The sequence below is a fragment of the Sus scrofa genome, chromosome 16 (genome assembly GCF_000003025.6).
Source record: "Sus scrofa isolate TJ Tabasco breed Duroc chromosome 16, Sscrofa11.1, whole genome shotgun sequence".
Classification (NCBI taxonomy): Eukaryota; Metazoa; Chordata; class Mammalia; order Artiodactyla; family Suidae; genus Sus; species Sus scrofa.
This window is the reverse complement of record NC_010458.4, coordinates 40268413-40289453: the sequence shown is the minus strand read 5'-3', so window position 1 is coordinate 40289453 and position 21041 is coordinate 40268413. Positions and strand designations below refer to the sequence as shown.

The following is a 21041-nucleotide window of genomic DNA, read 5'->3' as shown; positions in this document are numbered from 1 at the left end:
TTCATGTGTCCAGGGTACTAGGGTAACATTATTACTTACATTAAAAGATCATGTTGTATGAGGAAAAATGAATGCCAAATTTTCACCTGAGAAGCTAAGGACAACTCCCCTCATCTCCTAGGAGTGGCTTTGGGGAGAACTGAGAAGTCCCCTTGGAATTCACATTGGATAGCTAACTCTAAAACTATACTAAGGAGATATTTTCATAGTCACTGCTCAATAGGTCATCTAAAAGGGAGTCTAGAAGGCAACTGTAGCCTGGGTCAGACATGGACTCCCCTATGAATATTATTAAATTACTCCCCTCTCACCTTATAAAAATCTCCCTAAATGTGGATCTACAAGCCAATTAAAAGAGGACCTTTGTCACAAAGGAGAACTACAGCAGAAAATAATATATAATTTGGTTGAAATATATCCTTTTCATTTTCTTGGCCATAGATTGTGTGTTTAGGGAAAGGGAGATCTCAGAAAAATTTTCCAAATGACTAAGCAACCTGTTTTTCAAATACATCTAGCAGCCTGTGATGATTAGATGAATATGAAGACTTATATACCCAATGTCAGGGGGTATCACATTCTAATCCCATCTGAGTTCCCCCTTCTTTGATTCAAATGTTAACTTTGGAATTTTCTTTCATCATATAAAAGATAATGTTAGTTAACATTTATAATACTTCAAATATAGAGGGTATTAAGAATTAGAACAAATATCTCGCTCCAACCTCCACTCTACTTCTGCAACTTTTGATAATTTGCAGCTGTACCCTAGGTGTGTGTAAAATTACCCAAAGAAAAAAACAAAAACATAACCAAAAAAAACCAAAAACCAAAAACCAAAACAAAACAAAAAAACAAAAAACCACCATAGCAAATAAAAATACTTCTCCCTGAATGAGAAATAAAATTCCAGAGTAAAAACAAAACAAATCTACCAAAGAAACATAAAAAGATTTATACCTACAGAAGAAAAAGAAGTACACACATTCATCAGAAAAGGCATACATATTTCTTTTTTCTGATCAGGGCCTTATACATGTCAATACAACCCTTCTGCAATTATTATTACTCAGTAATGCTTGTATAAAATTTAAAAGTTTAATAAACTGAGATAAAGGAGAATTAAATGTGTTCTCTAAGTTAACAGCTCATCAAATGTTACTTACAGAATTTGAAAAACCCAGGAGTTCTGTTTGATTATTCTAAATACATACCATGTCCTGATGTACAAATCACTATAATTAAAATGTTTTGTTCTACGTGCTTCCACACTATGTCAGGCCTGGCTTTCAGTGCTTTTCAGGAATTAACCAGTTTAATCTTTTCAACAAGTCTAAGAGACAGATCCTCAAGTGAGCCTCATTCCATAGATGAGGTCAAGTCAATGCCTAAGGTCTCCCAACTGGGAACTCTTGCCAGGATTTAAACACAGGTGGTCTATCCCCAGAGCCCTTACTGTCAGAACTAAAATGCTCTTTCACAAAATGAATTATTTGCTTAATTTGCATGTTAGATAATTCAGACATACTAACCCAAACAGTAAGAAAACAAAAATGAAAACTCTCCCTTAAAAAATTAACTAACCTAAGAAACTTGTTGAAAAATCATATTTCTTAAAACATTCAACATTTAGGAAAAATGCCTAAAATTTTTCACAATTCAGCTATTTAATATTTCAAATGAGTGGTGAGTAAAGCAATTTCCATGGCCTAATTTTAAAAAGCTCTCTCTCTCCAAGGAGGATAAAGCCTAATGACATCATCACCAAGAATCCCATTCCAGTGGAAATAAACTCCTTCACACAGTCACCTTTTTTTTGAGTTCGGAACATTTCCAACTGTTTCTGTTGCTGTCGTCTTAACGTGTTAACAATGGCTATTGCCAGTCTCAGTGCTTCTCTGGGGTACCCATGAGAACGTAATGCATCCACTCGTGCACAGGCTGTAGGAACATGTTCTAAAACAGAAAGTTGGGGGACAGGGAGTTGCCATTGTGAGATAGAACTTTAAAAACAGGATCCAACAGTGAGATGTTTTTCCCAAAAATACTATTAAAAAGACACAAGAAACGATTCCTGAACTTGGATTTGAAAGAAAAACTCCTACTGCCAAGCATTCATCCATCTCCCATTGAATCCCTCAACTCTCCACCTCCCACTTCAATAATGCTATAGAAACTAAACAAAGAAGTAAGTCATGGAAATGTCTTTCCGGTTTGGCCACTTACCATGCCAGAGGGGCCACCCTCGGGAGTCAAAGAGGGAGTTTTCAGTGTCGTCATGGTAACAGTAGTTGGTGTATAGGTCACTGCTGATAATGTGCTGCAAGTGGCTATCCTGCCAGTGGAGATCGCATGCCTCGATGGCTCGGGTGAACACTGTCCGATGTGGCCTGCTCGGTGAATCTGTTTTTTCCACAATTTAGAAAGTCGTGTCAGCTATTATTCACATGTGAATAAATCAGTCATACCATTCTGTGGCCAGATGTTCATGAACACACCCACACACACTGTCCTGCACCCCCTAAGCAGAAGAATGAAGAATGACTACTCTTATGTCCTAAGTACTAGGAGGCAAGTCAGCCCAAAGAGCCACCATTCACTCACTTGTTTTATCAAACACAAACACTCTGCAGCCATCAAAGCTAAGGTTAAAGGCATCCTGCAAAAAGAATTGTCAAGTCTAGTTTTCATGCCAAATACACTCGAAGGAGGCACTCGGCAAAAAACACATGAAAACTCACTGCTCCCCACTTCTGAGGTGCTGTGGTGGGCTGCCCTGATCGGATCAACAGCTCTCACAAACACTATGCAAGAGATGAAACACCAGCCATGGAACCTTTCAGGAAGATGCAATCAGCCTTTAAAAATATGCAGAAGGGTTGTGCTTTTGGTTGTATTTTTTAACTATATTGTGCGGTTTTGCACAATTAAAACTATTATGCTTCTTGGGATATAATGATCAAATGCCACTTTATATCCCAAGGGGCATAAATGCATATATTTAACATTTCACAAAGCCACACAACATAGCTACAAAACAAACCAGTGCACTTACCTTGCCCCTACAGGCTGCCTCCTGACTCCTGTGCAGGTTCCATGACTGGTGTGATGTCCCCAGCATAGTGTATGCTGGGGCATCACAAAAGAGCAGAAGCATATACTCCGAAGAGGATTCAAGTTTCAGGACCTGACGGAGAAAAGAAATGTTTGGGGAATCAAGGATATTCTTACCCCAGGTTCTGGAATTATTCAGTTCCTCTGGAAAACATGGTTCAAATTCTATCTGCACTCCCATCCCTTGTTTCCTCACTTCAGACTTACCTTCCTCTGTGGCACAAACCTTAGAGAGCCTCAACTTAAAATCAGGGTAACAAACTATTTTTATTTATGTGTGCCTCACTTAGTTCAAGAATCACCCCTCACTGTTCTGAGGCTTAACTAAATGAGAAGCAAAATGTGGAGCTTCCTTAGTTGGTAAAGTTTCATCTTCCTGTCCCTGGAGCTCTGGCTATGCACAGACATAAAGGAAATCATAAAAGTCAAAACACAACAGAATCAAGAAGCACTCTGAGAACTCATCTAGTCCAACCTCTATATTCTGCTGATGGAACTGAAAATTGAGAGAAGTAAAGTGACTTGCCAAGGTCACATGGCCAGGCAACGGCAGTCAAGATCAAAACACAGATATCCTCACTCCAAATTCAGCTATGTCAGCTCTTCTGAAAGGCCTCTGAATGGTCTTTAACAGAAAGAGAGACGTTACTTCAGCTTGGTCTCAGGTGGACTGAGACATCTGTATCTGAATGGCAGAGATATCAAAATGCATGGATGACAGATAATATGAGAGGCATAAATACTGTTGTATCTGTTCTGGCTCCCATCCAGATTTCTTGTTAGCAGCAGACAGATATACACTTTGCAAATGGGAAGAGTGGGTCCTATATTTAATGGCCTTTTGAACCTACCAGGGCTTTTTGCAGAGTAGAATAAATAAACCCATAGCCAATAAGAAACTGGTTCCATGACTTCTTACAGTCAATCAATCAAATATTCCAAACTTCAAACCTCACACAATTATTTTCAAATGGCTTTGTCACAAATCATGGAAATAGACTCTAAGACTAAAAGGAGACTTTAAAAGAGCAACTCAGTATTATGTATGTATTAAAAGAATGAAAATTCTACCTGTCTATTTGATACACTGTGGTACTGAAAATAAAAGCAAGCAGTAGAGTATGATTCCATTCAAAAAATTAAAATATTAATTTTTCATGTTTTTATGTGACTATATGATCACAGAGAAACACAATGGACAAACACTGGGCTTTTAACAGTGGTTAGCTCTAAGAGACCAGTAAGACCAAATGTAACAAAAAAGATTAAATACAAATTATATATAATATTTAATGATACTAATGGTATCTTAATATTTAAATGAGGAGTTCCCATCGTGGCTCAGCGGTCAGCGAACCCAACAAGCATCCGTAAGGATGTGGGTTCGATTCCTGGCCTTGCTCAATGGGTTAAGGATCCAGTGTTGCCATGAGCTGTGGTGTAGGTCACAGACGTGGCTTGGATCTAGTGTTGCTGTGGCTGTGGTGTAGGCTGCCAGCTACAGATCCGATTGGACCCCTAGCCTGGTAACCTCCATGTGCAGTGACTGCAGCCCTAAAAGACAAAAGGACCACAACCAACAAAATAATAATAATATTTAATGAAAATGTAAGATATAAAGCTCCATAGCAGCATAAGAAACAAAAAATAATTATGTACATACACAATGACTAAAAAGATACACTAACAAAAAGTGATTTGATTAACTATCAAAATCATGGTCAATTTTTATCTTAAATCTCTGTGGGTTTATTTTTGCAATAACATGGAAAAAGAGATAATCTTAAATTGTTAAAATGATAAATACAGGAACTTAGAAAAAATTTTAAATAAAGTGTATGTATTAATACACCCTACCTTTTCAAAGGGTATAGATTCTAATGTTGATGTGAGTTAATGCCAACAAATACTCTCAGCCAAGACAGGGCCTGATTTGCATCTCATATTCAGCCCAATGTGCAAACACACAATTCTGCCTGTCAACTGTACCACATGCATATTCTGCCCAGCTGCATGGTTTCTAGGCTCTGCAGGTCACCAAAGTCTCTCCCCTAGCTAGTCTGCCCAGTCCTCCAACAAAGCATTGCAGGCTGAGCACCAGAGCGCCTCTGTAGGAATGTCTCTTCTGACAGCCCCTGTGGAGGATATGGGTATTCTGCTAAAAGCTGGAGTCCTGGTGCCTGCAGGCACAACAACTATAAATATTGCCCTTATAAACTAGTCCTGACTTCATAACCCTGGGCCAAACCATAAATGAAATGAACTGTTTCATCTGGAGGCTGGACCACTACTCTCTTAAGGGTTTTCTAAAACCTATGGAATATTTACGTTTAACTGAGGGAAAGTAACCAAATAATGAAAGTAAAGTATAAAAAACTTTAGGATGGAAGTTGCAAAAGAGGGGGGGGTAAAAAAGAGAAACTTCTAAATATTATGAAGTTAAAAAGAGATTGAAGATACTGCCAGCGCAGACGTAAGCATGCCCTTGCCTAGCAATGGAAGAGAATAAATGTTGAACTGTTAAACTAGAAAATTCTGAGCTTCTGGAAAAAAACTTGGGGTGTAAGAGACAGATTTATTTTTTTTGACGTTATTAAATAATATCATCATGGACAATAAAGATACGACAGATTTCAAATACTGAATTCCCAAGGCAAATATCTCCAGACAAAAGAGTGCCAGACAATCATCTTTCCCAAGTCCTGAAACTTCTTTTTGATTGGACAAGTCCCTATGGAGTAATATACACCATTTTCTCTCTTCGTAGAGACTGAAAACACAGTGCTAACACTACATTTCATATTCAGCATACTGTCCAGTTCTTTCTTAGGAGCACCAGCTCCAGATGGGGCCACCACACACACAAAGACAGTCTTGATTCCTGAATCCTTCTGATGTCATTTGACTCCCACCATGCACCTATCATAACTTTATTTTTTTGATTTTAGGGCCACACATGCAGCATATGGAAGTTCCCAGGGTAGCGGTCCAATTGGAGGTGCAGCCACAGGCCGTTGCCACAGCCACAGCAATGTGGAATCCCAGCTGTGTCTGTGACCTGCACCACAGCTCACCACAACACCAGATCCTCAGCCCACTTGAGTGAGGCCAGGGATTGAACCTTCGTCCTCATGGATACTAGTCGGGTTCGTTACCACTGAGCCACAACAGGAATTCCTATCATAACTTTAAAGTCTTTCATATTTTCTCAAAAAAAGTGGGGAGCACAAAATCACACAAAAATTCTGACATAGTTAGCGAAGGAAATTTTTATTTTCAAGGGTTAACTACTTTAAGGATTCAGATCTGAAAGAGAAGAAAAAACTGCGTAGAAGCTAGAGAGTAAAATGGGGGCAAGGAAAGATTTTTTTAAGATGAGAGAGACTTGAGCTAAATGAGTGGGTCCAATAAAAAGGGAGAAGCTGAAAAAGAAAAAAACAGTATAGAAATGAGAGACAGAGGTTCTTTTTTCTTTGCTTTTCTTTGGCCATGCCTGAGGCATGTGGAAATTCCCAGACCAGGGATCAAACCTGCGCCACAGCAGCGACCTGAGCCACGGCAGTGGCAACAGTGGATCCTTAACCCACTGAACCACCACAGAATTCTGAGAGACAGAGGTTCTTAATAGGATATATGGAAATGTCTGGGAACATTTGTTTGTTATTCAAAGACTGGAGGGCACATTTAACCTATAGTAAGTGGGAATAAGTATGCTAGACAGTCTTTTACAATAAATAATTTTCCTGGCCTGAATGCTAGCATCACCCCATGCCCCTACAGCCCAGTCACAGACTGTTTACTTGCTATATTTTAAAACTAAGAGTTTTTAACCGATTAATTGCACAGTAGCCCAAATATGAATTGACCAACAGATATTTTTTAAAAAATGCAGCTCCTCAAACCTCCCAATATTTTGCCTTACAAAATAATATACTAACTCCCATTCCATGATTTAAAAAAAATTCAAAGTAAATGATTAATAGGCAATTTTAACAAATACAAATACAAGTAAGTATTATAGCCATCTTCATTCTGAGAATATGAAAAAAAATTACACAAACGTCTTACATAAAAATTACACACACGCATTCAACAGTCAAAACATATTAAGTCCCTGAGTTATAGTAAGTTCTTAAGTGAGTTAAATAATTTTCCCAAATTATTAATCACTATTATTAATATATATGCACAATTAGGTAGATACAAAGTGATCAGACTATCACTAGACTCACCTTGGTTGGCATTTGCACCCTGAGGCAAAGCATTGGTTAAGTTGGGTAATTCACTGCCATGATTTCCATCTTCCCAAGGACAGACATCAACACCATTCCACTTTTTTAGCTGTTTTAACCAACTGGATTTCTGCTCCAACTTACAGTGGGGATTTAAAACTATACACATCCACAGGGCACCTAATTTAAAGGGAGAGAGGGAATAAAATTTTCCAAAATTTTACAAATATCCAATTCCAAGAGCTAGTGATAAACCACTTCAAAATGGACCCAAGTCTGCCACTTTTATAACTCAATTCTCCCTTAGTCAAAGCAACAAAGCTCTATACAGAGCTTAATGAAAGAAGGACAACAGAGTCCAAATTTGAACCAAAAATCCAAACACAGTTACACATAAAGATGAAAGCTATTTCAAATGCTAAATGTAATCACCTTCCTACTTGTGTGACATTTTCAATGAAAGTCAATAAAGAATAATACAACCTTAAGGACCAATTTGTTACTTTAATTCACAAGCAGATTTTTTATTCATTGATGCCACAACAAACCACTCTAACTGGTTCTTCCCTGCAAAAATTATATTTACTTTTGGAGTTCCCGTCATGGCACAGTGGAAATGAATTCAACTAGGAACCAAGAAGTTGCAGGTTCGATCCCTGGCCTTGCTCAGTGGGTTAAGGATCCAGCGTTGCCAAGAGCTGTGGTGTAGGTCGCAGTCGTGGCTCAGATCCCACGTTGCTGTGGCTGTCGCTGTGGCTGGCAGCTGTAGCTCCGATTAGACCCCTAGCCTGGGAACCTCCATATGCTGCAGGTGCAGCTCTAAAATAAATAAATGAATAAATAAATAAATTTACTTCTAAGATTATCTTTTTACAATAAAATCATAAAGGCATAAAACAGACTCAAGCCATTTTCCAGCCTCCTTATAAGCATTTCAAACTTTATTATGCTTATTAATTAGTATGCATATCTATATATCAATAGATCTTTTAAAAATAAAATTTATTTAAACATACATCCTTAAATGATTTAAGCAGGACCTAACCTTCATATAAATGAAATTACTAAATTTATTTCTTTTTATTAATGAAATCACTAAACATTTATCAAACCTACAGACCAGGAAAAAATATCCACAAATGTTGCAACTGACAAGGGCTTTTAATATCTAAAATAAACAGCTCATTCAGCTTGATGTCCAAAAAACCCCAAACCCAATCAAAAAACGGGAAGAAGATCTAAATGGACATTTCTCCAAAGAAGACAAACAGACCAACAGGCACATGCAAAGATGCTAAACATCACTAATTACTAGAGAAATGCAAATCGAAATCACAATGAGGCATCATCTAATAGCCAGAATAGCCATTATCAAAAAGTCTACACATAATAAATACTGGAAAGAGGGTGGAGAAAAAAGAACCTTCCTACACTACTGGTGGGAATGTAAATTGGTGCAGTCACAACAGTGAATAGTATAGAAGTTCCTTAAAAAGCTTAAAACACAGTTACCCTATGATCCAGCAATCCCACTCACTCCTGGGCATATACCCAGAAAAGGCAAAGAGACACATGCACCCTAATGTTCACTGCAGCACTATTTACAATAGCCAAGACTTGGAAACAACCTAAGTGTCCACCAACTGATAAATGGATAAAGAAGATGTGGGTGCATATGTGTTTGTCTGTGTGTGTGTGTAATATCAGCCCATCAAAAAGAATGAAATCATGACATTTGCAGCAACATGGATGGACCTTGAGATTATCATACTAAGTGAAATAAGTAACTCAAAGACAAAATTATATGATAGCACTAATATGTAGTATCTAAAAAATAATAGAAATGAATTTACAAACCAGAAACAGACATAGAAAAACCAAAGGGGAAAGGGGGGAAGAAGGGATAAAAAGGAATATGGGATTAACAGATATACACTACCATATATCAAATAGATAAACAACATGGATTTAGTATATAGCACAGGGAACTACATTCAATATCTTGTAATAACCTATAATGGAAAAGAACTGAAAATAAGAATATATATATTCTTTTTATTTTTCCTCCTTTTTTTCCTGCCCCATGGCTTATGGAGTTCCTGGGCCAGGGATCAGATTTGAGCTGCAGTTGCAACCCATAGCCACAGTTGAAGCAACAGATCTTTTAACCCATTGCTCCAGGCCAAGGATCAAACCTATGTCTGGTGCTGCAGAGACACTGCCAAACCTGTTGTGTCACAGGGTTTATATATATATATACATATATATATATATATATATATATATATATATATATCACTTTGCTGCATACTGAGAACTAATACAATATTATAAATTAACTATATTTCAATTTTTAAAAGTTCCTTGTTTTTCAAAAGAAAATCCATAATGAATTCAGAATGCATAACTCATAATTTGAATAATCAAGGTACTGATAAAATTTATCATTCCTTTCTACATTCTTCAAAAAGGTAATTAATTCAAGCAAACAATTCACAAGTTTAAAAAGTTCAAGTTTTACTTTAGTAATTTCAAAACAAGACAGATACCAGCACTTAAAAGCCACTTACAAACTTTTTCTTTGAAAAGGTCTGTATATGTATCTGTGTGTATTTTAATCTGTTGTGTTAACCAAGTGAAGAATAAAGGTAAGAATGGTCAGTTTATGATTTGCTTGTCCAAAAAAGATGCTTTACATTCTTCCACTAGAGAATCTGGTATTTTATGTATCAAATACTGTTTACCCACAAAAAACAAAGATGGCCACAACCTAAGCCAGAAATATTTACAGTTTACATTTCCATATTTTAAAATGCCAATTAGAAACAAGATGTGATTAGTCAAGACAGAGTTAAAGCCCATTATGGCTTATCTTTCCACATAACTACAACTAAAACCAGACAAAATACAAAATGCAGGAATCTGAGGACTATGAAAACAAGCAAGCAGATGAGGGAGATAAAACTTGAAGTAAGCCCTATGGGAGTGAATTTCCTATTAATTTTCCCCCTCTCTTCTCTCCTGGCTTGCATGTAAGATTAGCCTTGCTTGGGGAATTACTATGTAGAAAGCATATGGAGCAAAAACTTGAGAGAAACCTCATCTATCTACCTGGTGAGAAGACTGATAATGGGGAACCCCTGCCACTACAAAGGTGAGGGGGGAATCCCTGGATATTTTGCACAAAAGCATGTACAAGTACTGGTCACATATCACATGCCTGAGACAGACCCAAGGCAACGTAATCAAAGCTTTGAAAATTTAGTATACTGACATCACTCAAAGAAGGTAAATAAAACTTATGATTGAATCTATCCTGGTTGACTGTATGATTTAAAAAAATTATAATAGAACCTAGGGTCTTACAATACAACATTCAAAATGACCAGGATCCAAAATTACTTGGCTTACAAAGAAATGAAACCAGTTCTCGAAGGGGAAAAAAGAAAAACAACAATGGACCAGATGTTAGAATTACCAGAGACTTTATGCAACTATTATAATTACGTTCCATGAGATAAACACTAATGAAAGAAGTGAATATTAACTATGAAAAAAAGTAAACAGAAATGTTACAACTGAAAAAACAGTATCTGAAATTAAAAATTCACTGGATAGGATTAATAGTAGAATGGTTATGAAAGAGGTAAAAGTCAATAATTTGAAGATAGAAATGATCTCATCTGAAGAACAGAGAATAATAATCAGAAGAAAATGAACAGAGCCTTAAGACAGGTGGGAAGTATCAAAAAGGAACATTTGTATCATTGGAGTTCTGAAAGAAGATGAGACATAGGTACAGAAAAAAAACTTGAAGGAAATAATGACTGAAAACGTCTCAAAATTGAAGATATGAATTTACAGATCTAAAAAGCTGAGCTAACCACAAAAAACATAAATAAAAACATACCTAGCATCATAATCGAATCACTGAAAACAAAAGATAGAAAAAAATTTTTGCAAGTAGTCAGAGAAAAATAAAATACTTTATAAAGAAGGTGACTCAGAGTTCCCATTGTGGTGCAGCAGAAATGAATCCAACTAGGAACGATGAGGTTGCAGGTTTGATCCCTGGCCTCACTCAGTGGGTTAAGGATCTGGCATTGTCATAAGCTGTGGTGCAGGTCGCAGATATGGCTTGGATCCCGAGTTGCTGTGGCTGTGGTATAGGCCAGCAGCTATAGTTCTGATTAGATCCCTAGCCTGGGAACCTCCAAGTGCGGCCTTAAAAAGCAAAAACTATATATATATATAAAGAAATAAAGAAGAAGAAGATGACTCAAATAATTAGTGATTTTTCATCAGAAATTATGGAGGAGAGAAGACAGTGGGACAAGACTTGGCAAAAATATCATTCATGAATGATGGTGAAATGAAGGCATTCTCAGATCAGGAAACACAACATATATTGTCAAGAGACCTATGCTAAAAGAAGTTCTTCAGGCTGAAGAGAAATTATATCAGAGGCAAACTTGAAAACTACAGGAATAAAGGAAGAGCAACAGAAATGATAAATGTCTGAGTAAACGTAATAAACTATTTTTGTCCTTTAAAGTTCTTTAATATGACTACTGAAAGCAAAAAAAGCTTGAACATTGTCTTGTGGTGTTTTACGTGTGTGTGGAGATGTAATACACATGAAACCTGTAACACAAAGGAAGGAGAGTAAAAGGGCTTATGTGGTTGTTAGAGTCTACATTCTACTTGAAGTGGTAAAATATTAACTCAAAATAGATTAAGGTTAGGTATATTTCTTACAATACTGAAACCATTAAAAAATATACAGAGATACAAATAAAAAGGACAATAGATAAATACTAAAAAAAATTTAAATAATCCAAAGAAGGAAAAGAGAAGGCAAAGAGGATAAATAGAAAAAAATGATTAAATGGTAGACTTAAATTCAAGCACGTCAATAATTATAGTAAATGAAAATGGTCTAAACATACCAATTAAAAAAGATGGTAAAATCAGATTAAAAAACAAGACCCACCTCTATGCTATGTATAAGAAACCCACTTCAAATATAATGACAGAGATAAATTAAATAGAAAAAGATAGGAAAAGATATACCATGCAAACACTTTAAAAATAAAAGCGAGATTGGCCATATGATTATCAGGCAACATAGACTCTGGAACAAGGAATAATATCAGACCAGATAAAGTGAAACCATAACGTGATAAAAGAGTCAGTTCTCTGAAAGATCTAACAATCTTAAATGAGTAGATGCACCCAATATCAAGACTTCAAAATATATGAAGCAAAAACTGACAGCTAAAAGTAGAAATAGACAAATCCACAATTATATTTAGAGATCTCAATACTCCTTTCTCAATAACTGACAGAACGAGTAGACAGAAAATTAGCCAGGATAAAGAATACCTAAAACAACACTACCAACCAATTCAATCTGACATTCACAGTCCGCTCTATTTAACATCAGTAGAAAAAACAAAACAAAACCAAAGCTTACACTTTCTAAAATGCACAAGGAACATTTACCAAGATATTTCATATTCTGGGTCACATAACAAACTTTGACAAATATATAAGAAGTGAAATCATAAGCATGTTCTCAGATTCAGGAAAATTAAACTAGAAATCAATAACAGGAAAACGTGGAAATTCCCAAATATCTAGGAATTAAACAACACATTTTGTACTGAATGAAAATGCAAATAAGAACACACCAAAATTTGTGTTCTACAGCTAAAAAATATTAAGAAAGTTTATAGTATTAAATGCTTATAAAATGCAAATAAGAACACACCAAAATTTGTGTTCTACAGCTAAAAAATATTAAGAAAGTTTATAGTATTAAATGCTTATATTGGAAAAGGAAAGATTCAAATCAATAATCTAAATACCCACCTTAAGCTAGAAAAGAATGAGAAACCAAAGCCAAAAGCAAGGAGGAGTTTCTATTGTGGCTCAGTAGGTTAAGAACCTGATGTAGTCTCTATGAGGATATGGGTTCAATCCCTGGCCTCGATCAGTGGGTTAAGGATCTGTCATTGCACAACCTAAGGGGTAGGTGGCAGAGAGAGCTTGGAGCTGGTGTTGCTATGGATGTGGCAAGGCCTACAGCTGCAGCTCCAATTCAACCCCTAGCCCAGGAACTTCCATGTGCCACAGGTGTGACCATAAGGAAAAAAAACAAAAAAAAAAAACAAAAAACAAACAAACAAACAAAAAAAAAACTAAAGAAAGCAGAAGGAAGAATATAACATACCAGAAATCAATAAAATGGAAAGCCACCCTTCCAAATTTTTAAATAACATCAAAAGATAGTTCTTTTTTTAAGGCTAGTTCTTTAAAAAAAATGAATAAAGCTATAATCAGACTGACTCCCCAAATAGAAGACAAAATATCAGTATCATGAAATAAAAAAGGGCACATCATTATAGATCCTAAAAGCATTTAAAAGGCTGATAAGGGAATACTATGAACAACTTTATGCCCATAAATTCTACAACTTAGATGAAATGGACAAATTCCTTGAAAACTACCAACTTGCACAGTTCTCTCAAGAAGAAATAGTAACCTGAATAGCTTTAAATTTATCTAAGAAATTAAATCTGCAGTTAAAAATCTCTAATAATGCAACTCCAGGTGTTTCCCTGGAAAACTGTGCCAAGAGTTAAAGAACGAAATAACACTAATACTATATACATCTTTTGGGAAAAAGATGAAAATGGTTTTCATGAGGCCAGAATTAATCTGACAACAAAATCAGGTAAGAAACATTACAAGTAAATATAATTACATATCAAAGCAGAGCACCTCAACAAAATACTAGCAAATCCAATTAAGAAATATATTAAAAAACAAAACAAAACAAAAAACCAGACCACAACCAAGTAGGGTTTATTTCAGGAATGTAAGGCTTGATCAACGTTAAAAATCAGTGTAACTCACTACATCAACAGACTAAGGAAGAAGACCCATTTGATCATTTCAACAGATGTAGAAAAAGCAAGTGACAAAATTCAACATTCCTTCATAATAAATAAAACTCTCAACAAATCAGGAATAGGAGATAACTTAATCTGATAAAGGTTATCTGCAAAACAAAAAAGCAAGCAAAAAGACACCCCCCCCAAAACCTGCAGTTAACATCATAATGGCAAGACTGTATGTTTTTCCTGTAATTTAAAGACAAGGCAAAGATGTCTGCTTTACTAATCCTACTCAGCATCACACTGGTAATTTTAGCCAGGCCAGTAAAGCAAGAAAAGAAGACCAATGGCATAGATTTGCAGACAACAAACTTACAAAAAAGCTCTTAAAAACTGATTAGTAAGTTTGGCAAGGTCATATGATACAAGTTCAAAGCAAGAAACCAAATGTGCATCTATTGCTAAATTGAACAATTACAGATCAAAATTTACTCCCCAAGCACCATTTATATTATTACAGAAAAACACAAAACACTTTGTTATAAATTCACATGTACAGAGTCTCTGCTAAAAACTACGAAACACCAACAAATCAAGGACAATCCTAAAAAGCAGATGGGAAACCTCAAAACTGTTAAGATGTCAATTCTCCCCAAAATGATCTCTGTATGTATTCAATACTACTTTACTCAAAAACCTAAAAGGCATCTGTGTACATATTGACCAAAAATAAATACAGAATAACCAAAACAATTTTAAAGAAAGACAAAGTTGTAAGACTCCTAGTACCTGATTTTGAGACTTTCTATAAAAGTTAAGAGTAATCAAGACAGTGCATGATTTGTGAAAGAACAGGCACATGGATCAATGACATAAATTAGAGAGCTCAGAAACAGACCTAAACAGATAAGTTCAAAGTCAATCCAACGGAGAAAAGATAAATCTTTTCAACAACTAATGCTATAACAATTGGATATTTATAGAAAAAATGGGAACTTAAGTCTGTAATATAGTTATTTAAAGGTTAACTGAATTAGCTTATTTTAAAATACTAACTCAAAATGGATCATATAGACAAATCACTGACTGAAAGAAAATATGTGCAAATCATACATCTGACAAAGAACCTGTATCTAGAATATGTAAAGCCTTCTCAGAACTCATCAAGAAAATGAACAACTCTATTAAAAATGCGCAAAAAATCTGGAAAGATACTTCACTAAGGAAGATATACAAATGGCAAACTGCTGACGAAAACATGCTCAACATCACTAATCATTATGAAAATGAAAATGGAAACTGTTTGCAGATGACATGATACTATATACAAAAAATCCTGAAGATAGCATCAGGAAACTATTAGAGCTCATCAACGAATTCAGTAAAGTTGTAGGACACAAAGTTAATAAAAAGAAATCTGTTGCATTTCTATATACTAACAATGAACTACTAGAAAGATAAATTAAGGAAAAAATCCTATTTACCACTGCATCAAAAAGAATAAAATTCCTAGAAATAAGCCTACCTAAAGAGGTGAAAGACCTGTACTTGAAAAACTATAAGACACTGTTAAAAGTAATTGAAGACAACACAAACATATGGAAAGACAGACCATGTACTTGGACTGGAAGAATTAGTATCGTCAAAATGACTACACCACCTAAGGCAATATAGAGATTCAATGCAAATCCCTATCACAATATCAATGGCTTTTGCATGGAAACACAAAAGCCAACCCCCAAAGTATCCCAAAAGACAATATAATTTCAAGAAAGAAGAACAAAAAGCAGGAGAAATAAGATACAACTTTACCAGGCTTTAGATTTTGGACTGATAGACAACCTAACAACACACAAAACAGTTACATGTTAGTAATTAAATGAAATCTAATGAATACTATAGATTGGATCAAAAACTGGCATTTCAGGGGTTCGGTGGCTCAGTAGGTTGATGTGGCCTTTGTCACTGTTGTGACACAGGTTCAATCCCTGGCTAGGGAACTTCCACGTGTCACAGTCACGGCCAAAAAAAAAGCTGCTCTGAAAGATGTGCTCTAACACTAGTAGTTTCATTATCAGGTTGTTAGTAATACCAAGGTTCTGTGTAAACGGGCAGCCAAGTAAATTAATGACACATAAGATGATATAAATGTCTATCCAAAATAAGTGATTTATCTTCAATGTGTCTATTTTATAATTCAGTATTCTATATTTCAGTCCACCTGTGTGAACAATATTTTGAAAATTAGCTTAAAAATACACCATGCCAACCAAAAGCTAAACTAGAGCTAACTTTTAGATGTAGAAATAATATACCCTAATGTTTAAGTATCTCAAATCTATTTTTTCCACAAATTTTTTCTTCCTTTTAAAGATATGAATGCCCAATACAAAGTTTTAAAAACAATTAAAAACTAAATTTATACTAAGCACTAGCTCTTTTGAAGTAACTCAAAGATAAAATTAGGAAAATACTAACCAATGTATATAATGCTGAAGGACTGATTGATTTGCATATAAATAACTTGACAATGTGATAAGGAACTAGTGAGTTTCACCTTCACTTGTTGAGAAATCAGTTTATAGAAGCTAGCACAATACTGACAAAAGCATATAATTCTACTTTTTAAAAAGTTCTTTTGAGGAAAGAAATGTAGGAGCACCAATTACAACTTCAATTAAATAATCATTATTATCACTAATAGTCACTATTTCTTGGGTGCCTATTATGTGCTATAGGCACTATATTTAAGGCTTTAAAAACATTTCTTCATTAATTCATTACAATCCTCCTCCATGATCAGAAATAATACTTGCACTTTAAAGATGATAAAACTAAAATGCAAAAAGATTACTGTCCTTAGAAACAAGACCCTAAATATTCTTGGAAACTTTAAACAATGACTTCTACTACTTGAGGAAAACTTAAGCATGAAACTAGATTTTCCTGCTTACATTTATCCAATTAGAAAATTTCCACTGCAGAATGAGACAAAAATCTCAAAGCCAAGCCTTTATTAATTTGCCCATAACATTCTTTTATTGCTCACCTCCCTAAAGAGAGGTTTCATCTTGAAAGGATGTTCTTAATATTAGATTCAAGTTTGGAGCTATAATAGATATGGTCTTTTATCTTAACAGTCACCATTACAAAAGCTGTAATTAGCTTTAATAACCAAGTTAACCAAATTGAGTAAGTCATTCTCCAAATTTTATTAATTCAGAGTCCCACTTTGGGTATTTATCTTCTTCCCCTCCAACATGCTCCTGAAACATTTGTAGCTTTAAAAATAAAGCTCTTTGATGATTAAACATGTCATTCTGTTATCCTTCAGAAATATTAACCCTTTTTAAAGGACTCAAGCAAAAATACGAGAGAATACACCTAGCAGAGGACCTAGCATCTAGAAAGGTGTTACTGGTTCTTTCACTTAATTATTTGCTATGAATTACAATGAAAACAAATTCAATACTTTTAAATTGCTTTCCTAGCTTCAATGCCTCAAATATATAAAGGCAATTATCAAATCACTGGTGTGTGCATCATTCAGTTTCTGAATTATCCATGGCACATTTCAGCTCTAGTCTAGTTTTTTCTCCACCTCAACACACTTTTACTCTTTCTTCCACTGCTCCACCTCATCTGCACTCAGTGATTTCAGCAAGAATATGCACTATAACATACAAGCCAAAGCAAAGCAAAACTAGGAGGGCAACTCCCCTGGGATGAAGAGGGAAAAACAAACAACACATTTTTTTTTGCACAAGATGGAATGGTTCCAATCCACTCAGTGGTTGTAAATCTATTCACATCCTATACATGACCAAACAGGCAAAGAAACATGGGCAGAATCACACAGAGGCAGAAGGTAAATCATCACAAAGGCCCTTTTCGTGGCTTCTGCATTCTACCAGTCACACTGCCAATGAACAAGCACCCACACTCCCAGGAACTGTAGGAAACAAGAATTAATGATTTTTATATGTCCTGAAGGCCAGGCTTTTCCATTAAACATTTTGATGTACAAATTAGCACCATTTCGCCCTACATACCCAATGTTTTACATTTCCAACTAGAAGAAAGATTTGATCAACAAGCGCTGATCTAGGAAGGACAAGATATGGATTACCAGGCACAAGACCTCAGGCAAGGCCACTTAATCTGTGGTGGCAGTTTCTGATTTAAGCAATAGGGATAATAATTCTTGCCTAACTCACTGGGCTGTTTACATTTCAGTAAGGTAATACGTGCAGAGATGTTTTGAAAACGTAGTTTCGCGCAGCAAGAAAAAGTGCACTCCAGCAAACTCAGGTGTAGAAGACCTTGATGTTGAGGAAACTGAGACTCAAAAGGTAAAAACAGGATTGGAGGACTCAACTTGTAAATGATTATCTGAATACCCTTATAAATATTTTTACATTTAATAAAATAATACAATTAAAAGCATAGTAAACAAAATATCAGTGACATTAAACACTTAGGCTAGTAATAATAAAAAGTCTAATAATAATAAAAAAGGTTCTTGTACAATCGATTTCCAGTTGCTATATGTTTTTAGCTAGAAACATCTTTAAGTCTCTCCTTTTACCTTGGTTTCAGTGATAGGCTTTTAAATGTGTTTTGTCTTTCCGTAGGCTTCCCAGGCCCACAAACGCTTAGAGGTCTGAGATGCTTTGGGTAATTCTATCCTTACCTACTTGCATAGAAGAGGCATTTCTCAAACTCATCCCAACCCTCAGGATTATATAACATTTTCCCTGCCCACAGTAACTTCACACCAAAGGATGGGCACGACTGCAGTGCTGAAGCCTGTGCACACTCTTCCTTCAGCCTCCCATCTCCTCCTCTCCCACCTTAGCATCTCCACCAAAGCTTCTAGTCTACTGTTCACTCTGCCTCCCTTTTTAATATCAATGCCCAGGAGTCTACAGTCTTCTAAAGGAACTCAAGAGTTAATAGAACCCAAATTCTTATTTTTGGAGGGGCAAAATCCAGCAGTCAAACCAGGTGAAATCTGGAATAAGGAGAATATGAAGGTGAGGAAAAAAATACCCTAAAATATTAAAAATGGGGATGTAGAATACTCTCCATCTCTAGATGTTTCACACTACTCTGGGGCTGTTTCACACTACTCTAGGGCTGTTTCACACTACTCTAGGGCTGTTTCACACCATTTCCTAATAATTCATAATCAGTTCCAACAAACATCTGACTTAGTCCCACATAACAGATAAAGTTATCTGAAATAACAGAACTTAATTTTTACACATTAATCTATTCTAAACTAATAGAAACATTTGGTATTTAGAAAATAACCATTAGAAGAAGTATGAAGTATTGTCAGATACATAACCACTGCTCTGGTTATCTATTACTACGTAAAACAAAAACAAAAACTATCCTAAACCTACTGCCTTCATATAACAATGTACCCCTGTATCTCATGATTCTGTAGTTGGGAAATTCTCTCCTCATTACTGTCCACTGCCCTGATAAATGGCCTCTCCATGTGGAGGGTGTGGGCTTTCTCATAGTATAGAAGCTTTAGAATAGCCAGACTTTTTACATGAAAAATCAGGACCCCAGGGGTAAAACCTTCTAAGAGACAATAGATACTGCCAGTCACTTAAGGCTTGGCCCCAGAAACTGACCCATCATTTACTTTGTCATATTCTGTTGCTCAAACTTCTATAAAAATGAGAACAGAGACCCCACATCTTAATGAAAGAGCAGCAAAGTCTCTGTGGCCATTGTAATCTATTACAATTACCAGGAAATAATATAAATCTGCTAGATTACAAAACAGAAAACTAAGGTATTTTACCACTGGGTGTGAGAACCAAACAAGCCACTCAACAAATGAGAAGAACTCTAAGTCGAACACAAAACAGAAAAGTCATTATGAAAACTTAACAGCATAAAAGTTATCCCAACACATTCTGTAATATTAAGGGCTGATATGTATGTTAATTTCTATCCCTTCAAGGAAAATCCTAACAATATCATGTTATTTATACACGTTAGGTTTCTTTTTAAACTTTTTAAATGTCTGTCTTTAGGGTACAAAGATCACTTCATCTAGTTCAGCTAACATATTTCTAAAAGTGAATGGCATCTGTATTTATCCACTTGACAACAAACGATACCATTTATTGAATATACTTCACACTAACCCCATGTGAAGTGTTTTATATACATCATCACATTTCACACCCACTGAAGGACTCACTTTACAGATAGGGAATCTAAGGTTCAGGGACAAGTAGAAATGCTGTGCTATAGGGAGCCAGAGAGTCCTCTTGTGGCATAGGAGGTTATGCATCTGGCACTGTCACCACAATGGCTTGGGTCGCTGCTGTGGCACGGGTTTGATACCTGGTCTGGGTACTTGGCATGCTGTGGGTGTGGCCAAAAATAAAATAAAGATGGTAGCTAGGATCTGTTACCTGGGCCCATGTTCCCCTCAAACCAATATTCTTAAACACTCTGGAGTTTATTAGCCTTCTGCCTAGATACCTGGTCAAAAAGTAGCTCTGTAAGTTAGGATTCATATGTGAAATTAACCTACAGGAACTCCACAATTAATTATTTTAGTCTTTTGACAGAATCATTGTTCCATTCCTTATATTTTAGCAGTGTAAGACCAATGGTATATTATTGTTGAAAATTATGAGGTAGTCTTAAATGTACAACAAATAAACCTTGTACTTTATTTAACCATCTATTCATATGTACTTAAAACATGCCATATTCATGTGTGCATATGCATATATATATATATATATAATATATA

General features: G+C 35.6%; 1 protein-coding gene across 1 annotated transcript in view; it reads right to left on the bottom strand.

Moving 5' to 3' along the window:
• ZSWIM6 (zinc finger SWIM-type containing 6) overlaps window positions 1-21041 on the bottom strand; it is a 199881-nt gene that overhangs the window by 15926 nt on the left and 162914 nt on the right. Inside the window, exons 5-7 of the mRNA XM_021076973.1 lie at window positions 7347-7526; window positions 2227-2403; window positions 1810-1956 (exon numbers count right to left, since the gene is read on the bottom strand). Coding sequence (XP_020932632.1) covers window positions 1810-1956; window positions 2227-2403; window positions 7347-7526 — 504 coding nt within the window. The remainder of the gene's footprint in view (window positions 1-1809; window positions 1957-2226; window positions 2404-7346; window positions 7527-21041) is intronic.